At 39.9% G+C, this 21,609-nt stretch overlaps 2 protein-coding genes across 7 annotated transcripts in view; both read left to right on the plus strand.

The window, feature by feature from the left end:
• The window catches only part of LOC308492735 (leucine-rich repeat and guanylate kinase domain-containing protein-like), a 100,563-nt gene that overhangs the window by 57,954 nt on the left and 21,000 nt on the right, over positions 1–21,609 (plus strand). For all 6 annotated transcript variants that reach the window (XM_081038050.1, XM_081038051.1, XM_081038052.1 and 3 more), the window contains one exon: positions 17,221–17,360. In XM_081038050.1, the coding sequence (XP_080894176.1) occupies positions 17,221–17,360 (140 nt within the window). The remainder of the gene's footprint in view (positions 1–17,220; positions 17,361–21,609) is intronic.
• LOC308492736 (uncharacterized protein) lies at positions 287–8,054 on the plus strand. The gene is made up of 3 exons (XM_081038056.1): positions 287–362; positions 900–955; positions 3,561–8,054. Exon 3 carries the CDS (start codon positions 3,674–3,676, stop codon positions 5,723–5,725), a length of 2,052 nt encoding a protein of 683 aa, XP_080894182.1. The 5' UTR covers positions 287–362; positions 900–955; positions 3,561–3,673; the 3' UTR covers positions 5,726–8,054.

Genomic DNA, 21,609 nt, shown 5'->3' on the forward strand with positions numbered 1-21,609 from the left:
TGTGCAGATGTCCCACCGCGTTGTGTGCGCATGGAGTTTACAGCCTCCGTGACTCCGACCAGGTGGATTTTGCTTGCCAGGTTGCGTCCTGAGCAGACTGAAGCAGGCCGGGTTGCGATTTCCCCAGAGTTCACACTAGTTGTGCTGTTTTGCAATTTCACTCACTTTTCCCAGGTCAGGTGCCCCCTGGAATTCTGGAAGGAGGGTGTGTGAAACTGGGAATAACCCACAGATAATGACTAAGGTTTTCCTTCTACGTCTGTCTCATAGGAGACCAGTGGCCAGGCTACAGCCTACTGCCTGGAAAGTACCTGAAGAAAAGTGCACCCTGTCTGAAAATAGGCACTAATGGAGGAGTAAAGGTCTGTGCTCCGTCTACAATTCAGGGACATTAGATTAGGAGCCTGTTGGTATGTTTACTGGCTCCGCTCTGATTCTCCACGTCAGGCATTCGTTCTTGAGGAAGCTGTGTCTGCCAAGTAGCACAGTTTACCTAATGAGGTGTCCATAGCTTGATGGAAGTTTCTCTTGAGGAACTCTGGCTCCCTTTGCTTTACGTCTTTGCTAACCCAGCAACCTTCTAATCTTTAATTTGGTCCCTCGGGTGGACCCATCCCTGTGGGGGCTGTCTCTTACGTTAGAACACCCTGCCCTGGTCCCTGAGCCAGGCCCATCTCCCACTATAAATTAATAAATTGGTGTTCTGGCTTTTAAATCAGCCACTTGTGGGTTTGGATAAACACGCAGCTGTCCCCTGAGCCTGACCAGTTCTAAGTAGCTGAGAAAAGCATGTTTCTGAATCAGGAGCTCTGGGGATGCCTCTGAATGGTGGCACTGGAGCAGGGTTCTGCCTTCACAGCCAGCGGGGCTCCATCTCTCCATCTTTCCTTATTCTACAGCCATCAGGAACACTGACTGTTGGGTCCACGTGCCATTTGGGAAATTAATAGAGCAGGTAATGTGTGCATAGGAAAATGGACTCCCATTTTAAAAGGTATAATAAAACTTCATTTATTTGGACTTATTAGGTTAGGCCTGTCTGGCTTAATGAAGAGTATGAATTATAGAACTTGTAAAATCTCAGATCATTTAATAACTGAAACAGGGCCATCCAGTTATTGACTAATAGAATTCCAGCTTTAATAAAAAAGTAGGTGGGAGGGTTTATATTTAATACATCAAATCACTGGCCTCAACAGCCCCTGTTTTTCTGACAGTGTTAGTATTTTAGAAAATAATGTTTTTCCTAAGAAGCCAAACACTTTGTCTTATTTATACAGTTAATCTGGGATGGGAGTTACTTTCTTTTCTGTTGAGGGTTTAAGGGCAAACTTGCATATGAAGTGACTTAGCAGAGGCTAGACATTTTTCAAGTGAGTATTAAAAAGTTCTAATTAACAAAGTCCTTATTAATAAGCTTTTACAGTGTCTCTAGTGGCCCGAGACTAAAGCAGGTGACTTCTCTGAGCTTCAGAGCTGTGAAGTAGGGGCCAAGCACTGTGGGCCAGGTGTTTACAGGTTCGCTGTAGGAGAGCCTCCTCCCCCCATTTAGGCCCCCCTCAATAATCACCTCAGAATGAATGTCATGACTCCCAATGGGATCACCACATGTCTTACTGGCTCTCACTTCTTTGCCTCAGCTCTGAGCTGGGTCACTCTGATTTCAATTTCTGTAGGTTAGGTATATTTGTATAAATACTTATATTACTTAGCATAAGTGGGATCCCAGAAACAACAATCAATCATTTCAGTACAGTGGACTATTTCATATATATATATATCTATATATATCTATATCTATCTATATATATATATATATAATGTGTGTGTGTGTATATACACACACATGCATACATATATATATATATATATATATATATATATATATATAATTGAGCTGTCAAAGGTAAGAAATTAAAATAAAACATATTTAAGGTTCTGTGAAAGACCATTTTGTCTGAGCAATTAGAAAACTGAATTGGATATAGGAAGCCTTAATTTTGTATTCTCAGTGTCACCAATCATCATTACTTTAGAGAAATCACTTTAATTCCTATTTCTTTAAAAAAAAATCAACTATATATAATATTATGAGCTGAGGTTTTCCCAACTGGATTAGACCATCTGTGTGTTAGGATTCAGAACAAGCGGAAATCTAGTAACCAATGGCACTGTTTTCTTAAGAGCAGGGATCCTATATCAATGCAAATTGAAAATTATTCCCAAATATTTGAAGTAATAACAGATGGCTTTTTCTTCAGTAGTTTTGTATTGCTAATTTGTAACTGAGCACGCAATTTTAATTTCTAAGCTTTAATGATGAGAGTGGCACAAAGTGGTAAAGGCAAGGCCAAGGTTACGAGTCCGAGTATAGCAGGTCCCCGAGCCTGGACCCAGAAATATAACCCTTCCGTAGGGGAGAGATGAACTGAATTCTCATTTAATGCCTTTATAAAATAGTAACTTTAGGTGCAGAGTGATTGTAAACCCTAGAGATCTTTGGATATGTCATTAATTAAAAATGTGGATCAATTAAGGTACAGAATTGTCTTATTTTTTCCCCTATAGCAATGCAGGTAATAGTCATTTCTAAAACATGAAGACTAAAAAAAAAAGCCTGAATAAACATTATAGTTTCTATAAAATAAGGGAAAACTCAATATGTTTACAACTCAGTATAAGGGATGTCTTCACCTCCCATTTGTCTCTCTACAACCTATTTCTGGAATAGTCGGTGCTTCCCTTAAAGCTTTTAAAAAGCTGATCCAACTTCTATCCTGAGTTCTTGCCGTAGAGATCATAAAATAAAATTATATTTGCAAATCGTTATTCAGAATTCTGACTAATGATAGAGGGAAATGATTGGTGATGATAATGAGTCAAACTTGAAAATTGATCAATTTAATAGTCCATAAAGTGGTACCTTTATCTCTAATAAAGAGCACGGTATCATTTGCCAACTCACGTGAATTGTTAAATTGTGAAAGTGGGGAGGGGAGGGGAAATCCTTGTATGTCTGATGATAGGAAATCAGGAAGACTTAAAAATGTAAAGAACCTTCAGCATTGGGTTTTACTGTCTTTACATTTTTCTGCGTTTTTTTTTTTAATTACTTCTTTATTGTGGAAAAAAATAACAAAATTTGCCATTTTAACCATTATACGTGTACAACTTAGTGGCATTAATTACACTCAAAATGTTGCCTAAGCATAAACCACTACCAATTTCCAAAATTTTTCATCACCCCAAACATATACTCTGTACGCATTAAGCAATAATTCCTCCCCTGCCCCTGATAACCTCTCATCTATTTTCTGTCTCTCTGAATTTGCCTGTTCTAGATGTTTCTGCTGTTCTGATATTTTATTCTAGAGAATTCTAGGCACTTAGTATCCCCAAAGAGAAGGGACAGTTACATTCTTCTCTATGTGTAATTTTATTCTTCTCAAGGCCCTGCACACCTCAAAAAAGGGAAAGATATTTTTTGTTACTCCTTTCTAAAGTTACATAGTTGTCTTCGTTAAGATACTTTTAGCTAACTTCTTTTTATGTCAAAGCAGGAGCTCTCTCTAACAAGAAGACTCCCTCGGGGATACCAGCACACCTGGTTCCTTCCCCAAGGCGCCTGGCAAAACTGCAAGCAGATGGCCAGACAGCAGAGCATCTCTCTGGAATGCAGGTTCAGGCAAAGGTCCCTGAAAAGCAGAACGTAGCTCCCTCCCCAAACCAGGAGCTGACTCGGGAGGGAGCAACCCATCAAAAAGAGCTTTCTCCCCGGGCTCACGTCAGTGCCGAGCCTCCTCCGCAGCCCAGCCCATCGGCACTTGGTCTTCCCCAGCAGGCCCAAGACTTATCCCCAAACCAGAAGGATGGGGACGTTCAACAATCAGATCTTTCTTTGAAAATAGTAACCACAAATCTCCCTGAAAATGAGGCTCAGACATCCGAGGTAAAAACGGGTGAAGTAGGGCTGTCTACCACCACCTCTTCCCGGGGACCTCCTCACGCTGACCCACCTCCAGCCCCCTGCCCTCAGACAGATCAGGATGAAGAATCGGGTGAGGCCAAGGTACCCTCCACTGGTCCTCCCCCATCTGAACGTCCACAGGGGCCTGGCCCAGTCTCCCTCAGCCCCCAGAGAACCCAGGACGAGGAAACTGAGTCAGCCAGTCTGCCCCTCCACCATTCCCATCATGATCCCCCAAGACAGCCTTCCCAACCGGATGGGGTCAAGATGCTTGGGCCATCTCAGGGAGATTCTCAACAACCTGTAGAGGAGGGAGCCCCAAAAGCAGAAGTTGTCCGGGTCCACACTCCTTTCCCAGGAGTGTCATATCCCCAGGACCCAAGAAATACCGAACAGACCCAGGACGGGGAAGACCCAGTGACTTTGCTTTCCAGAAGCCAGCTGGCTCCCACAAGGCTGCCCCAGCCTCGGGTGCTCGCTCCCCTGCAGAGTCGGAGGCCCACACCCAGAGTCCCCTCAGTCAGCAGGGAAGAGCCTTCAGGAACAGCCTCAGATCAAACCCTGCCTCTCATCAGCCCTCCGCATTCCAAACCGTCAGAACGTCTGAGCCCCCATGCAGGCCACAGTCCTCAGCAAGTCCAGGAAGAGAAAGCCCGGGACGTGAAGCTCCCTCTTCTCAGTCCCCCTGTCCAGGAGCACGCAGCACAGCCCACCCCCAATCCGCCCCAGGAAGACGAGGTTCAGGGGGTTAGGCTCCCTCACATTCCCACTCCCTTCGGGGAACAGCAGCTGCCTCAAAACACGGGGGCTAGTCATGATTCAAAGCCTGCGAAGGAGAGGCGAGCGCCCAAAGTAGGCCGCTCGTCCGGCAAGAAGATTCCAGGTATGCAGGCCTCACCCCAAAACCAAGAGCCAGTGCAGCAGATGGGAGCTAGGAAAAAAAAACTTCCTATCCAGAGAGAGACAGCTAAAGGACCGGCTCACCTGATGAAGGTGCCACCTGGAGGCCACCAGCCCGCCCTGCAGCCAGAATCCCAGAGTAGGCCAACTCACCCAAAGGTGTCCATCCACGCTCTCCCCAGCCCTCCTCGGAGCCCTCAGAGGAACCAGAGAAGCAAAGTCCATCCCCCAGAAATTCCCGAGCCAGCCCACAGTGAACCATTGCCTAGAGATTCCCACATACAGGAAGAGGAAAGGGGAAGAGTACATTATTCCAGAAAAGAGGCCCATGCCAAGCTCCCCCCAGATGACCCAGTCCAAAAGGTAGCAGTATCCCAAAATGGACCCTCATTGAAGAGAGAGAATTCTGGGGGATTATTTCAAGAAAATAAAACTACCCTCAGCTGTGACCAGCCAACTCCAGAAGGTCAAGTTTCACGCAGGAGACCTCTCCAGAACGAAAAGGCCTCTGCAGAGTTCAGCTCGGGGATTTCTGCTCCCAGGGAGCGTCCAAGGAGAGAGGAAGGAGTTCCTAAAAGGGGAAGGTCTCAGAAGAGACAGACGGCTTCGGATCTCCCAGAGCAGGATGAGGTGGCCCCAACCCAGCTGCCTGCCAAAGAGACCAGTGAGATCAGAGAGAGCCCTGTCCAAGGGGACAATGTGTCCAGGCAGCAAAGCAAAGAGAAACACCCCCGGAAACATGGGGCAGCCCCACAGGACAAAAGCCCGGCAGCACCCCAAAATCAGGTGTCTGCTGAGGAGCAGGGTAGCTGGAAAGGAAAGCTGAGAGCAAGAGGCAGTCAGAGCACCAAGGTTTAAGCCATCCCAGGACCGGCAGGTACGGCATCAATGCCTCTGAAGAAGTGCTGTCACAGAATGGAAAGCGGGGGTCGGGGCACTGTGAGTCCACACACCACACCCACTTACGTCTGCAACCCCAAGTCAGCACAGGGGAGGGCCTGCCTTTGCGTTCTGAGAAGGCAGCCAGCCTTTGCACTTCTGCCTCTTGCCATTCAGCCTGGGACAGCAGCCCCTGTAGAGGGGCACAGCAGCCAGTACTGCCCCACTGCCGACAGACAGCCGTCACGAGGGTTGGCGTCAGCGAGGAGCCTTAGTGTCCTGACGCATACAAACTCCAATGTGAGTTCCAACTCTGGCTGAAGCACTGCCGTATTGCCATTATGGTTTTTGAGTTCATTAGAAAAATCGGCTTCTACATTAGAGAACTCTCTCATGCCTCTCGCATTAGTAAGGGGTCCAGAAACAAGAACTCCGAGAAAGGAAGCCTTTGTAATTTCTGGGTCTTGGTCTCTCCCACAGAGATTCCAAATCCGCAATTGATTGGTGGGAATTTCTGAAGGGAAGAGGACAAGTTCTTTTCACGCAGGACTCTGTGATCCAGCACTTCAGATAGGCGTTGGCCGATATCACTTGAAACTTACTTTTGTTTGAAACGTATTTCAAAATGAATACCTTCCTTCTCTCTGAATAGGAACCTCATGGAAATTAGCTTACGGCTTCATTATGCAAAACCATCTGGTTGAATCAGTTAAACAAATCAGTGGGGAGAAAATTCAAGTGAATTAGTTTTCATTTATTTATTTGTCCCATCAGGATTCTTTTGCTGGCCAGTGGCAGGAGTCCACCATGAGCCGGCTTATGCGAATCTCTATAAGGGTGTAGAATGTCTTATAGGACCAAACTATGGCGAAGGCAGAGGTGTGGTGAGATGGGACCCATTATTGAACATAACCTGTACTCTTGTCATCTCCAGTATTTTTGTTATCTCCTGGATGCTTGTCATCTCCTGGACTATTACCATCTCCTGGATGCCCATCAATTTCTCATCTCTGTCTCTTTCTGCGTGTTGGTTTCATCCTCTACAAATGACTATATATCAGTTTCTGCACATGGCCGGGAACTTGGTCACTAACAGCTCTCAAGTTTTACATCTCATTTAATATCTGGCAGCTCCCACTACTAGAAAGGGATTAACTCAAATGTTCCTTAATTGTAAGATTAAAAAAAAAGTTCAAGGAAAGTCTGACCCAGCTTGAGTCCGTGCTCCTTCTTAAGCCAGTCTACTCTGGCTGGCACAGGGTCACATTTAGACACATGTCCTGGGCCAAGTTCTAGAATGTGTGGAGTCTGCATTCCCGGAGAAGAGAATAATTGTGAGCAGAACCACCAATCCAAGATTCAACTCTTAAAAAGTTACAAGAAATTTATTGAATGCTTATTATACGACGTATACAGTGGCATGCATGTTATGTTTGGCATTCTGTGTTTAAAAAATATAACTGATGGCTAAATGCCTGTATAAATGTGTCTTGCACAAAAGGTATGTGTCCACAAAATTGAATGTATGTCAAATGTTAATTCAAGGGCAGTAGAGGAAATTGATATTTTCAAAATCCAGGATGCAGGATCCTCTTGTCAAATGAAAAGCCTATGGGATACTGGAAATTACCCTCTGATTTACCTGGTTTGTCCAAGATGAAAGGAATAAGGTGAATTCTGAAATGTAACTTATACATTTATGAAGTTAGTTCATTCAACAAGCGTTGATTGAGTTCCTCCCATGTGCCAGACGTGTGAGAGTTGCTACATGTAGTGAGATGATGAGGACACTTGGAGGAGCTCGCTCTTTAGCTGGGGAGCTGGATAAGACACAACCCCATGCCATTTGGGCACCTGGAGGCCCTGCAGCACAGGAGGCTAAGTATAGTGTCAAATAGGCAAGAAAATTATTCATTCACTTGTCCAGAATGCCACAAGGGTACCAAAAACGGACACTGAATTCAGCCTAGGGTGAGAAAATTGGATCAGGAAACACATCCAAGGGGTCATCCTTCTGCTCAGTCTTCCAGGTTGCAGAATCTATTAGCAGATTGATGGGAGAGAGGGGAAGTTTTCTTAGAAGAGGGAACGGCATATGCCCAAGGACAAGCATAGCGTACTCGAAGGACCCACGTCAGGAGCTCTAGGTGTATGTAAAGGCAATGGGCCTTCTGTGCTAAGCTAATGAACTTGGAAACTTGATCTTCTAACAATGGGGAGATAAGGAGTGGTTAAATTTGTATCCTAGAGGCACCTGTTTAGAGATAGTGTAGAGGATAAATTTAAGGAGGGCAATACAGGAGGCAAGAAGAATGGCTGGCAAGCTACTGCAATAGTCCAGACAAGACGACAAGGGCCTGAAATAAGGCATGTGGCAGGAATGGACAGATTTGAGAGCGATTTGGACTTGATATGGTGGGGGAGGGGGGGAGGGGGAGAGGGGGGATAGACTGTGCAAGAGAGGAATAAGGATAATGACCTATTTCTTATGAGCTGTGTATAGGGCATTTTAGAGGCACCAGTACCTCACTTAGGTGTAGAACTTTAGAAATTTACTTGGTTTCCTTTTTGGGCAACTGTGTCTGAGGCTCCTTAAGGCATTTGGGGTTGCGTTTTCACTAGGGTACTAATGGGAAGTGAGAAGCCAAATTTCTCTTCATTTGATTTGGAGAAAGCTCTAACTTCCTTTCCTGGGTTCAATGATAATGCAAGATTTCTTTTGTTCTGTTTATGCTTTTCTTTGGTGGTATAAGTTTCTCATATTCAGTGCAACTGGACATTTTGTTTGTGGCCCAGGGAAAGGAGTAGAAAGGATCACCAACTCCTCTCTGGTGAGAGGTTTTCACTGCTATTACCAATTTTCCTGGTGTAAGGGAAATTTATGCTTTTTAATTGTTAGAATATAAATATTTAAAAGTCGCCATTTCCTGTCTACATTGACAAAGTTCTCGTCACTTCCATTTGCTGTGTTTCTCAGCAAAGTGATCTTTATGGGGACTTTAGTCACCCTATTAGCTAATATAATCTTCAGCTTTAAATTTTAAAGGAAGTCTGTGTTCAAATCAGCAGAGATAATAGATCCCCTGAGCATGAGAGCCTTCTTTAAATATTTAAAGTGCTAAATCAATTATTTTTAAGCTTCAAAAGATCATTGGACAAAGGACATGATTCGGTAATTCACAAAAGAGGAAATAAAAATGGCCAATAAATATGACAAAAAAATAATTAACCTCACTGTGAGTTAGAACAGAATGGACTCTTTTTGGGTACCAAACTGGCAAAGATGGAAAACAAATTAATACCTGTTCTCGGTGAGGCTAAGTAGAAGTGCACTTGCCGTGTCATCACTGAAAAGTAAATTGGCACAGCTTTTCTGGGGACAGTTTTACAGCATCTGTCAAAACCTTAAACATTTTCGTATCTTTAACCTAGTGGTTCTAATCCAAGAATTATCATAGGAACTAATTTATGTACAAGAATGTCCCGTTAATATCTTTATAATAAAAATCTGAAAACAATCAGGCCATCTCATGGGATTCTAAAAATAACTGATGGAAAAAAATTGTGGTACAGCCATATGTTAGAATGCTGTGTTGCCATTAGATTCATGCTATAGAAGAATATGGAGAAGGGGAAGATATTTATAACATATTAAGGAAAAGGCAAGTTAAGGAGGTATATATAGTCACTATGGTTCTAGTTGGTAGTTCCAGTCGTTAGATTTGGGGTAATTTTTATTTTCTCATTTATGTTTTTTAGTATTATGTAAATCTTCCACGATAAACCCGTGTTTATTCAGGAAAAGTTATATAGAATAAAATTCACACACATGAAAAGCTGGTGTGTGAAAGCAGCAACCTTATGTTCTGTTTCAATTTGGCATACTGAAGAACTTCCTAAGAGTTAGAAGTCATGTACAGAGGGGCAAACAGATTTTCTCCGGAACTTAGATGCCATGTGACGGAAACTTACAAAAAGTCTCTGCGTGTTGGGTGATTAGTGGGACTGGATGAAATGTAAGTTTCCTTACATGACCTCTCATCCATTTATTAATACTAAAACTGACTCTACTTGCTGGTTAGGAAGAATTCAGCCGTCTGTTTTATTAAATATAGGGCTCAGTACTAGAAAAAATATACACAGTTAGTACTCATTAGGTCAGTGGCTTTTCAAACTTCCTGGTTCAAGATCTATAACTAGGAACACATTTTACAATATAGGGACCCACACACAAGCACACGTAGGAAACAGAAGTATCATAAAACACCCTTATGGTGATACAGGGATTACTTCCTGTTCTGCTCGATGTGCATTTTTACAAGTGCTGGTTGTGACTTACTAAATGGACTTCACAATGTAGTTTGCAACCTGCAGTGTGAAAAACCCTGCCCTGAGCTTTGCTGTGAGGTGCTGTTCTTAGAGGCTTGTTGACCAGACTCTTCCCTGCTCTGATTAGCTTCAAGGGAGGTGGGATGCGTGGAAGTGATTTATGCCGAATTCTTTCCTGGGCCAATAGCAAGAGTCCAGCGTAGTGCCAATTACCCACTTTGTCAGTGTGAGGGCTCCAAATAAGATACATCCAAAATCCATATGCGTAGTAATATGTTCTTATGTAAATCTAAGGCAAAAAACTCCTTTAAAACAAATCTTGATCAATAAATAGTGTTTTCACCGCTAAGTACTTAGCTGACTCCCTTTCCTTTTGCTCCGTGACAACCCTGAAATCATCCTGTTACTATCAAAGATCCTCCAAATTCCACTTCAGATAATTGCACTATTTATATAGTGTCTGGGACAGTATGTCTATAAAAGTTTAATTTGAAAGACGTAACTCTAAAAATCACTTTTCTTTATTGACCAGGCATTCTGAGAAGAGGATAAGAAGAGCCTATTTCTTTGTGTTGATGATAGATAAATGATGTTAAAAGACCAACTCTTTAATCTTAGAGGTAATAGAGTATAACCATGAGTAGGAAAGCTGAAGATTTTTTTTAAAGATTATAACTTTTGAAGTTCATGATTTCAAATAACACTAAAATTTAAAATAATTCATGGAAATTCCAGTTCCAGTACAATCTAGCTGCATGACCTTGGGCAAGTTACAAAGTTCTCATGTACAAAATAGAGATAGTATTAGCTATCTCAAGATTATTATGAGGATTAAATAAGTTAATATATTGAAAAACACCCAGGACAATGTCTGACCCATTGTACGTGCTTACATGAGTGTTTGTTAGTATTAACATGTAAACAGCAAAAAGATATATTTATATAGAATTTTATCATTAATTGGAATAAGACAACACTGTTCAAACTAGGTGGAAATATTTGGCAAATGAGATGCGCTTCTCTAAAATTCCTTTAAAAAATATTGCCAACCTTGATTGAAGTAAAAGGCTTAAACAGAATTAGAGTAATACTCGAAAGGAATTATAAGTCAGTAAAATATTACAAGATCAAGAGATTCTTTCTGGTGTTCATAGGCAGCATTGAAATTTATGTGTGATACACAGAAAAGACTTATAATAGCACCTGGCACATAGGACATCCACAATAAATGTTATCTGTTATTTTTACTACTATTATTTCATTATTGATACAGTCAAAGGCGTTTATATTCTGTGTTCAGACTGGATAAATGGTAAATGCTGTCAGTCTATCTTACTCAAGAATAAACTACCAGATGGTGGGCATATTGTTTTCTTTTCGTGGTGGGTGAAGACAAAGACTGGCTTCTACAAGCTACCAGATCTAAAGACCCTCAGTTTATAAGGACAAAGATAGAAAAGCAAAGCAAAGAAAGACAAAAAAAAAAAAAATGTCTTCACTAGAAGAATTGACCAATGAAACAACATCTTTGAAAAAATTGTTCTTGAAAAATGAGCCCTTAGCAAGCAAACACCATACTTACCAAAGGTGGGGGAATAGGGTTGGGTAGAAATCACATCACAACTCTAGTTATCAAACATATTACTCAAGGGAGAGGAAACTTGTAGCGTGTATCTGAGCTCTCTGAAGGTTTCTATCCTGTTTCTTCCTTCCAGTCATGGCTACCCTTTTCTTCTCCTTTCCCTTTCCCAAATTCTATACAAATCCTCACCTTATGTATCAAGTTTCAGCTCTTGAAATTTAGTTGTCCTATCTGGTATCTCCTTCAAAGTGTTCATTCACGCTTTATGAAAAACTCATCCATTTTAAGGAATGGAAAATCAGAGAACTATTGTTATATATTTTAATTAGCACATTCTGGATACAGTGTCCAAATACTGAACCTGTTAGTTCAACTCTGTTGAAGACATTCCAAAGTTTGATGTTCAATGGAAAGAAACGTTTTTGTACCTCATTCTTTCTGTGTAAGAACACATATTCACGTTTTCCTTTGTCCTGATATACACTCTGTTCTCTGTTTAAATAGCTGATTATTCCTCTGATTTAACACTCAAGACCATAGCACTTTACTGTTAGAATAGTTTCTTACATATATTCATTTTTACCATATATAACATCAACATTATTACCATATTTCCTTGAACTTATATGGTAGCTTTCTACTGTAAAAGCTTATTTTGCTGTGGAAAATTATGGACATTATATGAAATGATTATTTTTCTAGTTGCTATTACTCCTTTCTTTTAAGCACAGATAGACAAGACTTTTAAGATTTAATTCTGTCCTGAAAAAATAGGTTCTTTTGGCACCTTCAGTTTTGTGATAACACTTCCTAATGAATTGAGCTTTTTCCTTAATTTTCCACTACAAATTATGTAATTCTTCTATTAAAAATAAATCAATATTTTTAATTGTATAGTAGATTATTGTGCCTAATTTGTTTGGGGCCTTTTTATGGTTACATATTTCAGTTTTGAGACTTTTGCAGAGATTTTATAGGTATTTACATTCTATATATGTGTATATATTTAATCATGATAGGTATAAATTACTCTTGTTAGTAAAAAAATTGTACACAGGTTTTGTATTACCTAATATTATTATCACCTCACTATTACCTAAATAAACACGTTTTTTTAAACCCCATTTGAGTGGGTAGAAAATGAACAATATTGAAATCATCTGCCTCCTGTGGACTTTTGTCTTGAAATTAAAGCCTATTTCCAAGCCATACATTTCCAAGTGTTTTCAAAGAGAAACAAACTAGTGTTGATTCATCTTTTTGGCAAGGTTTTATTTAAATGTTAAAAAATTTATATTTAAAGGTCTTCAGTCTCATTTTTGGACAGGAGAGTGACTTAATTGTTTATATATATATATATATATATATATATATATATATATATATATACATACGTATGTATATATGTATATATATTCATTAATATAGAAAAATTGGTTATTAAAATGAGGATTTTTACTTTTCAAAATACAGTTGACCCTTGAACAACATGGAAATTAGGGACACCAGCCTCCCACACAATCGAAAATCTATGTATAACTTTTGATGCCCCACAAACTTTGCTAATAACTTACTGTTGACTAGAAACTTTACTGGTCACATAAACAGTCAACTAACATGTATTTTGTATGTTACATGTATTATATACTGTACTCTTACAGTACGGTAAGCTAGAGAATTGAATGTTAAGAAAATCATAAGGAATCTCCACAATCCATGAAGTGACCCCCCGATGAGCCCAGTGCCCATCTGCCACCCCACATGATCTATACAACATTGTTGATTCTATTCTCCATACCGTATTCCACATCCCCGTGACTGAAGCTGATGTAGAATAATATTGAATGTCAACTACAATTAAATATATACAGTCACATAATGTAAAGTACAACATAGGGAATATAGTCAATGGTATTGTAATAACTATGTGCGATTGGTGGGGGGGTTATCACTTTGTGAGGTACATAAATGTCTAATCATTATGTTGTTTTCTACACCTGAAACTAATATAAAAACGTTTTTAAAAATCATAAGGAAAATACACTTTCTGTATTTATTGAAAAAAATCTATGCATAAGTGGACCCACGCAGTTCAAACCCATGTTTTTCAAGAGTCAACCATATTCACAATCTGACCCCCAGATTCTAATTGTATTCCTAGTTATTGACATGGCTGTGTGCCCATAAATGAGATAATCAACATCTTTTATTTCCTCCTTGTATGCAGTAAAAGGCCCTGTTTAGTCTGTATGATGAGATGATGTGATATTAAATATACACACTAATGTTTTATGCCTAGGTACATGGCTTCTACTGCATTTGTTTTTTTGGTGTTATTTTTTTGTTGTTTTTTTTTTAGCTTTAGATTTTTATTCCAGTTTAGTCTTCAATGCTCTTCTTATAGATTTTACAGAAGAGTAAGAAAATTCCCAGTTAAATCAATTATTTAGATTGGATTCTGTGTTTTTCTTTTAAAATGTTTTATACAAATATTATTTTAATTCACTTGACTGCAAAGTGATGTAAGTCTAAATAAAAGGTCTAAGCTATTTAGATTTAATTTGAGATGCAGTACCGGTTGTTCCGGGTATTTCATTTATATTTTCCTTTATTTGGTAATGATACTAATCCGTAGAATAACTTTAAAATCTGCCATGCATCATTAAATTCATTTATGCTTTATTGTAGGTGTTTAAATAAATCCAACTGGCCTATATACTGAAGAAGTTGGTACTTTTCATGGACTGTAATTTATATATATATATATATATATATATTTATATATAGATACTATATATATATTTAATGTTGCTTTAAGGTTGACTTTAATTTGGATACTTTGAATAAGATGACATTAAGAAACTTGTTGCAGGATATTATAACATTGGTAATTATGTTTTTATTTTAATTGAGAAGAAGACTTTCTTGTCCATTGATGTAGTGAGACATTAGAAACTATATTAAGAACTGTATGAAACTGTTTATTATAGGAGTCCAAGTGGTGGCATTACAATATAGTTTAATAGTAATCTAAATATGTGATCTTTACTCACAATGTTTTGTTGCTGAGAAACCATTAAGATATTAAACTGTTGAGTTCTGGTGGAGATGGTGGAGTAAGTAAATGCTGTGCTGGCCTCCTCCTGTCATGACCACATCAAAATTTCAACTAAACTACGGAACAACTATCATTGAGAATCGCCTAAAGTCTGGCTGAACAGAAGTCCTATAACTAAGGACGTACAGGAGAAGCCACATCCAGACTGTTATTAAAAGGAAAAAAAAAATTATTGGAATTATAGCTGCATTGTCTCATTAGATTGAACTTGGCTTGTTTACATCTGGCACAAATGGCTTATATCTCAAAAAGCTAGTAAAAGCAACCCTGTTTTATATATATATATATATCTATATATGATATATGTCATATATGTAATGTATATGTCAAATGTTATCATATATGTGACATATCAATGTCATATTATCACATATATATGTGGTCATATATATATGATCATTTTATGGAAATTAATTAAATGAATATAGTTTCTATGTCTTTAAATTTTATCTTAACTTTTTTCAAACTCATCTGGTCTTTTTCACAATATTCTGTTCTTAGACTCCCATTAAGAGGACAAGTATTTGGAAAACAAAAAAATTGAGCACGGGATCTGGCCCCTCCATCTAATTTTTCTCCTTACTTCAGCCATGATGAATTCTTTAATTCAGTTGTGTTAAGCATGCTCTGGGTCCTTACACAAAACCACTCTCACTGCCTGATAAGCTTTTCTCCCAGATATTTGAATACCTTTCTTCTTCATGACTTTAGATCACTGACGAGTTGTCACCACCTTAGAGAGGACTTCCTTTGACCATCATGCCACCCCCCCACTCTGTATGCTTATCTGACTTCCTGGTCCTTCAATGCACTTATCACTACCTGACACTATCTGATGTGTTATTTGTCTGTCTCCAACATTAGGGTGTAATTCCCATAGGCTAAGGACTTTTTATTTATTGCTATATCCCCAACATCCAAAGCACTGGCACATAGTAGGTGCTCAACCAATATGGGCTGAATGGCTTTCAATCTTTCATCATGAAGAAATTCTTTCATCATGAAGAATTCTTTCATCATGAAAAATCTTTCATCATGAAGATTTAATAAAGAATGTTTCTATGTCTCCTCTTTTCACTGTGATTGTGATAAATATAGTCACTTTACTATTCCTTTTCAGATTGCTCTATCACCTGGAATTCCTTGGGTGTGTATCTGCCCATTTGTTGCGCCTTCTGAGTCTCTCCCCCTTTCTCAAGACAGGTGCTGGGTTTGTGGAGCTTTAGACTTCCCTACCAGAGTTAAATACTTTTACTCTATCTGCAACAGCTTTCGGCTTGTTTTTTTTAAGCTCAGGTTTGCCACCCAGTTTGGTGGGCGTTCAAGTTCAGATTCAATACCAGCACACAGCACAGGTTTGGAGGCCTGATTTTCCACAGGTATTTCCACAGTCAGTCTGGGTGAGACTCTGTGACCAGGCAAAGTCCTTAGGTCTGGGGCTGACACTTCCAGACACTCCCTTTCCAACTTCTCACCGTATCAAAGAGCCCAGGCCTTGTACATTAGCACTCAGGGACTGATCTCCTCTCTCAGTCCAGATACCTCAGGCCCTGATACACTCTGACCTTTGGCATCAATTCCCACTCTTCTGACTTATAATCTTCACTTCCAACACCTCGAAGTGTTTCTTTTCTTGGTTTCAACATTGCTATGTATTTTAAAAAACAAAAACAAACAAAAACAAAAAACCAAAAAACTTCTGTTATACATTATCCAGTATTTATTTTTTCTTTGGGTGAGGATATCTCCCCATATCTGCTCAGTCAGCCATATTGGCTGGTGATACATGTGGAAATTATTTATTTTAGCATTTTTAAAGCAATACTACAGAAAGGTTTAATGCTCTTATATATCCAAAGGTATTTATACCTGGGCCCTCTATAGATGAGAAGCAATAGGAATTACATTCCTTAGGTTTCTAGACATTCTAATGTTTTAAAGGAAACATTAGACATAATCTATTAATAAAGTCTGTTAAACAGTGACCTCATTATCCATTTCATTCTTTTTTAAAGTTTCTTCTTAGCATTGCATGTTTTATTTTCTTTTTAGCCTTATAGGAGAATTTTGTCAAATGGTAAATAATTATAAGAGTCACTTCTCAGTTAAGTACGTGTATCGGGAAGCCATTGTTTTTACCAAGTTTTACTTCCTTTAATTCCATTTATAAGCCTATATTGATTGAGCCCTAAGTATACTCCCAGGATTTGTCTACCAGGTGCTGTGGGCTGGCTTTATTATTATCAAAAATAATTATCTTATTCTAAGACATACTTTTAGTTATCTTTCAAATTGAAATGCACAGACTTTAAATATGCAGTTTGTTGTGTTTGGACAAATCCATATATAAAACATTTCTCTTACTTCATAAAGTTCCTTTCTCCTGTTTTATGCCTTTTATTTTAAATGTTGGTGTTTTGTTTTTTTGTTTTTTTTCCCTACCAGATATTAAGGCATCTGAGCTGAATTTTGAAAAGTCATCTAAGAAGCTTAGTATTTTGAGTTCGTGTGATTTTCTGGATTCTACAGACAGAAACTACTTTATGAAATTATGGGGCAAACTTTCAGCTAAGAAAACACCAGTGGTAAGGAGGAATAGATGGGGTGAAGGCATAGCTGAGGGTTACATAGTATCAGACGAAAAGGTGGTTTGATATTTTCAGTCTAATAAGTTTCACCAAAACTGTTCTCTGACTGTTGTCATCTAAATGCATGTTTTTTCACCTCTTTGAACACCTCCGAGAATAGAAATGGGTTGTAAAAACAGAATATTCAGTTTAGATATTTTTGGAGTACCTTTTCCCCGGGCTCCTCGTCAAAACTCTGAAACTCAACTCTTCCGTTTATCAAGATAGCAAAGCACAATGGAATTAATGCTGTAAAATATGTATTTCCAGGAAAAACAGGCTTTGTTGTTGGGGTATAATTTTTAGTGTTCTTATGCTGAGTCATCAAAGTGTGTCCATTCAAAGAATTTGTGTTTTATAACATGACAGTATTTCAACCGGTCATATAGCTTAGTCCAAACTCAGTTCTCTGAGAACTCAGACATCAGTATGTGCAGGAGTATTGAATACAGACTTGGCACTGCATTCAAATCAAGTCATGCTCCTTTTCCATTTGTAGTAGTTTTTACGTGATGATCTGGGACTATGAAGAGATCTGAACGATTGCAATTGTCGCAGAAGCACTAGAACTTTCTCCTTGGATGTGTTTCCTTAACGCCAGCCTGTTCTAAGCAAATCATCACATCATCTTCTAAAGTCGGAACCATAGGCAGTGGGTCAAAAGAATTCGACTGGGTACTTTAGACGCAGTCTTGGGCAGCAGTATATACGGGCACATACATTCTACTCTGATAAGAGTGAGGTGTTCGAGGTGTAAGAAACAGATACCCATTCAAGTCAGCCTACGTGAGAGGTAGTTCCATTATGAAAAGTACACTGAGTAGATTCACAGTGTATCATGAATGGTCATGAAGTACAGACTGCTCAGAAACTGGCCCCAGGATTAGAAATTTAGGTGCTTTCTCTGCCTCCCAGAGGTGTCAGGCTCCTTTCATCCCTGCTTCTCTTTCTTATGTATTTTGTTGTCTTCTCTCTCTCCTGGCGGGCCTCTTCCCCTCCCTGAGCTCCCCTCCCACATAATTTGAACTCATTCTCATGCACGCCAGCCCCAACTCTCCATGACCTCGGGGCTCTGTACCCACAATTCCCAGCAACATCTCTTTAATTCCTATTGCAGGAGTCAAGAGAATCTCATTGGCTCAGCTGGACTTTTCAAGCCATACCACACAGGTCATGTTAGACTGCTTGTCCAGTTATCTGTGGCAAAACCAAAGGCAGGGCCGCTTGGCACAGATATGGCTTCTTAGAAGGAGCAGTGGGTGGACTCTAAATATCTGTAAATAGTATGAATTTGCACCATGAGACTTGCGTGCATATTTATTTAACCAAAATAAATGAATTCTGCAGTCTTTCCCATCCACCAGGATCTGTGGAAAATCAACTATCAGCCCGTAGGAGGGGGATGGTGCCCATTCTTTTAATTAAGCCCAAGAATCCTGAAATTGACACCATCCTGGAAAATAGGGGGAGTGTCTCCAGACCACCCTGAGTTTCATTCTGACCAGTGGCTCTGTTATTCTCCATATCCCCTCCATACTACTGGTACCTTTGCTTAGCACTGACCCTCTGAGATCTTGCCATACCCTGGGGGGCCCCCTCCGCGTTAGGAACCCATCAATGTCTGTCCCTCTAGTCCTGGGATACCCAGATCTTTCCAGGTCAGTCTGCTGCTTTCTCTCTGTACTTTTTGTCCTGTCCTTGGATGGTATGGCTTTATGCTTCATGGAGCGTAGACTTTCAGATATAAACTGCTCTTTAATCTCCTCTAGGGCGTGGCATACCCAGAATGTAAACTCCAGAACCCAACTCCTTGGCCACCTTTATTCCTTAATGATAAGTCTGTGCCCTGACCAGCGGCACCAACTCATGCCCCAGTGAGGTTGTGCTCCAGCACAATATTACCTGTTAGGTATTACCTGTTAGAAAACTTCCGGACCTGATTAAAGACAGTTTTTCTCCGGTCAAGGGCACTCAGGTACCCAGGAGTGGGAGCAGAGGAACAGAAATGAAAAGAAAAAAAAAGCTGCACCCTATGTTCTTAACAAGAATTCATCTGTAACATTCCAATGTAAAATTATTGAACAGTATGGAGAAATTGGAGAGGGAAGAATGTGATAAAAAGGCAATGTGAGAATAGAAAGGGACACCTTGGTGCTGGTAAGTGGGCGGTGAGGGGAGCCGGTATTACAGGCCACCTGTTGTCAAAAAGAGTCTCCTGAACTTTTACACGCCGAGGGCCCCTCTTTTCCTACGGTCCACCTCCCTGAGAAATCATTCAGTCCCATAATCCAGGGCGTCCTAGAGATGAGCACACTTGTTCTGTCCCGTGTGAGGCGGTTGGCAGTGACCGACCGGTGAAGGCAGTAATGTCCTAACCCCTTGCAGCCTTAAGGTTCCGGTCCCTTGTGCTGTTGGTGCTGGTGGAGAGAGAGTGGAACAGAATAGTGTCATACAGAATAGTGTCATAGAAAAGCCAACAGATTCACTCTTCAGAAGTGAATGCGAATGTAATACGAAATTGCCGCTGTCGTATTTATGGGGTGAATTTGCCTAAGTTATTTTTAGCGCCTCATGTTCTTTTAAAGATTATGAATTCAATGTTACTTTGAAATTTTAAGTATCAAATTTTAGGATATTTCATGGGTTATTTACTTTTTGCATAGCTGTTATAATACTGCAAAAGGAGCAACCTGCCCTTGTAAGATCACCACAACAGAAGCTTTATATTCCAATGTTATGTGAGAGAACACAAATAACCTTTATACAGCATCTATAATCTGGAAAGGGGTTTCAGGTAAATTATGTCATGTACACCTCATTACACCTGTTAGGAGAAGATATTTTCTTCATTTTACTTTCCCAATGTAAGTTACCATGTGTTTTTGGAACTTTTTATTGGATTGAAGAAATTACATTCTCTGTCAAAAACCTGTATCTTAAATTGTCCAAAAAAAAAAAAAAAGTGGAAATCTTTATGTTGTTTTTGGTATCTTCTCTGTAGATTGAATGTGTTCATATTTACCTTTGGAAACTATCCAGAGAGCCATTTGACAGTCAGACACAGTAGGATTTCCCATCGTCAGTGCTTTCTTGCTTCTGTTTCTCTGAGGCACCCTTCCCGCTTATGCTGAAGACTGCGTACTTCCTCTCCACTCACACCCACCTCGGAACTCACCGTGTCCATGAGGTCTTGCCGTCCAATTCGTCCATTCTAGCCTCCCACTCTTTCTGTGTGCGTAGTTTGCAAGTATGTGTATGTCAAGGTGTCGTTACAAAATAATGAGGTTGGATTTGTGTGTGTGTTAAGGAAACCATTTCTATTCCTTGGTCGTCACATGTGCACATGTCATAACTAGTTGGGTAAGTGTATATTTACGTGTGTGTTTGGGTCTGTGTGTATTTCTAGTCTAGCTTGCTTCTGTGTACAGGACTCCGTGACCTGAGAGAAAAATGCACCAACAGTGAGTTCATGTGACAGTCTTGCCACCTACTGGGTGATCTTGTAAAAATCACGTATCTGCTCTGAGATGTGAAATGGAGCTAATAATATCTACCTTACAGGGTTATTGTATCAAATGCATATGGAACATCTTTATAAAATGATTGACCATAAAAGAAATGTTAGTTGTTGTTATGGTGATGATGGCTGGCAGGGAAGGGAGAAAGGGCTCAGGCCCTCAGCTGTACACCTTAAACTTACACACAATGTTATATGTCAAGTATATCTCAATAAAAAAAAGGAATGATTGGTATAAATTTAGGAAACAAGTGCATTTGGCAGGGTTATTAAATACAATGTCAATATTCAAAAATAAGTTAGATTTTTATATAACAGCGATAGTATAGTCCCTTCCCTTCTTCCATTCCCTCCGCTACCCCTCCCTTTCCTCTCACTTAGTCATCTGTCTCTACCCATCCTGAATGTGTTGAATTCCTACCATGTATGTGGAATCTGGATTTGTTTTTCAGTATAGAGCAGCAGGTATTTGTTTACAGCCCCTGTTCTAGACACTGCCCTTAGGGAATGTGTGGTCTGGTGGTGACACCCTCTGGTTTCCTCTCATGGGCAGGATAAGGTTAGCGTATCTGTAGCCCCTCTTCTACTGCCTTCCTCCTTTAAGTGGAAAATGGCCTGATGGAGCCTGGAGACCCTCAGGATTACTGACTCCTCGTATACTGAGAGCTAGTCTTTGTTTCTCGTATCTAA

This window comes from Rhinolophus hipposideros (genome assembly GCF_964194185.1).
Source record: "Rhinolophus hipposideros genome assembly, chromosome: 25".
Taxonomy (NCBI): domain Eukaryota; kingdom Metazoa; phylum Chordata; class Mammalia; order Chiroptera; family Rhinolophidae; genus Rhinolophus; species Rhinolophus hipposideros.

Bases quoted from the DNA above. Each gene is read 5' to 3' on its own strand.
- LOC308492736 (XM_081038056.1), top strand. From the start codon at position 3,674: ATGCAGGTTCAGGCAAAGGTCCCTGAAAAGCAGAACGTAGCTCCCTCC.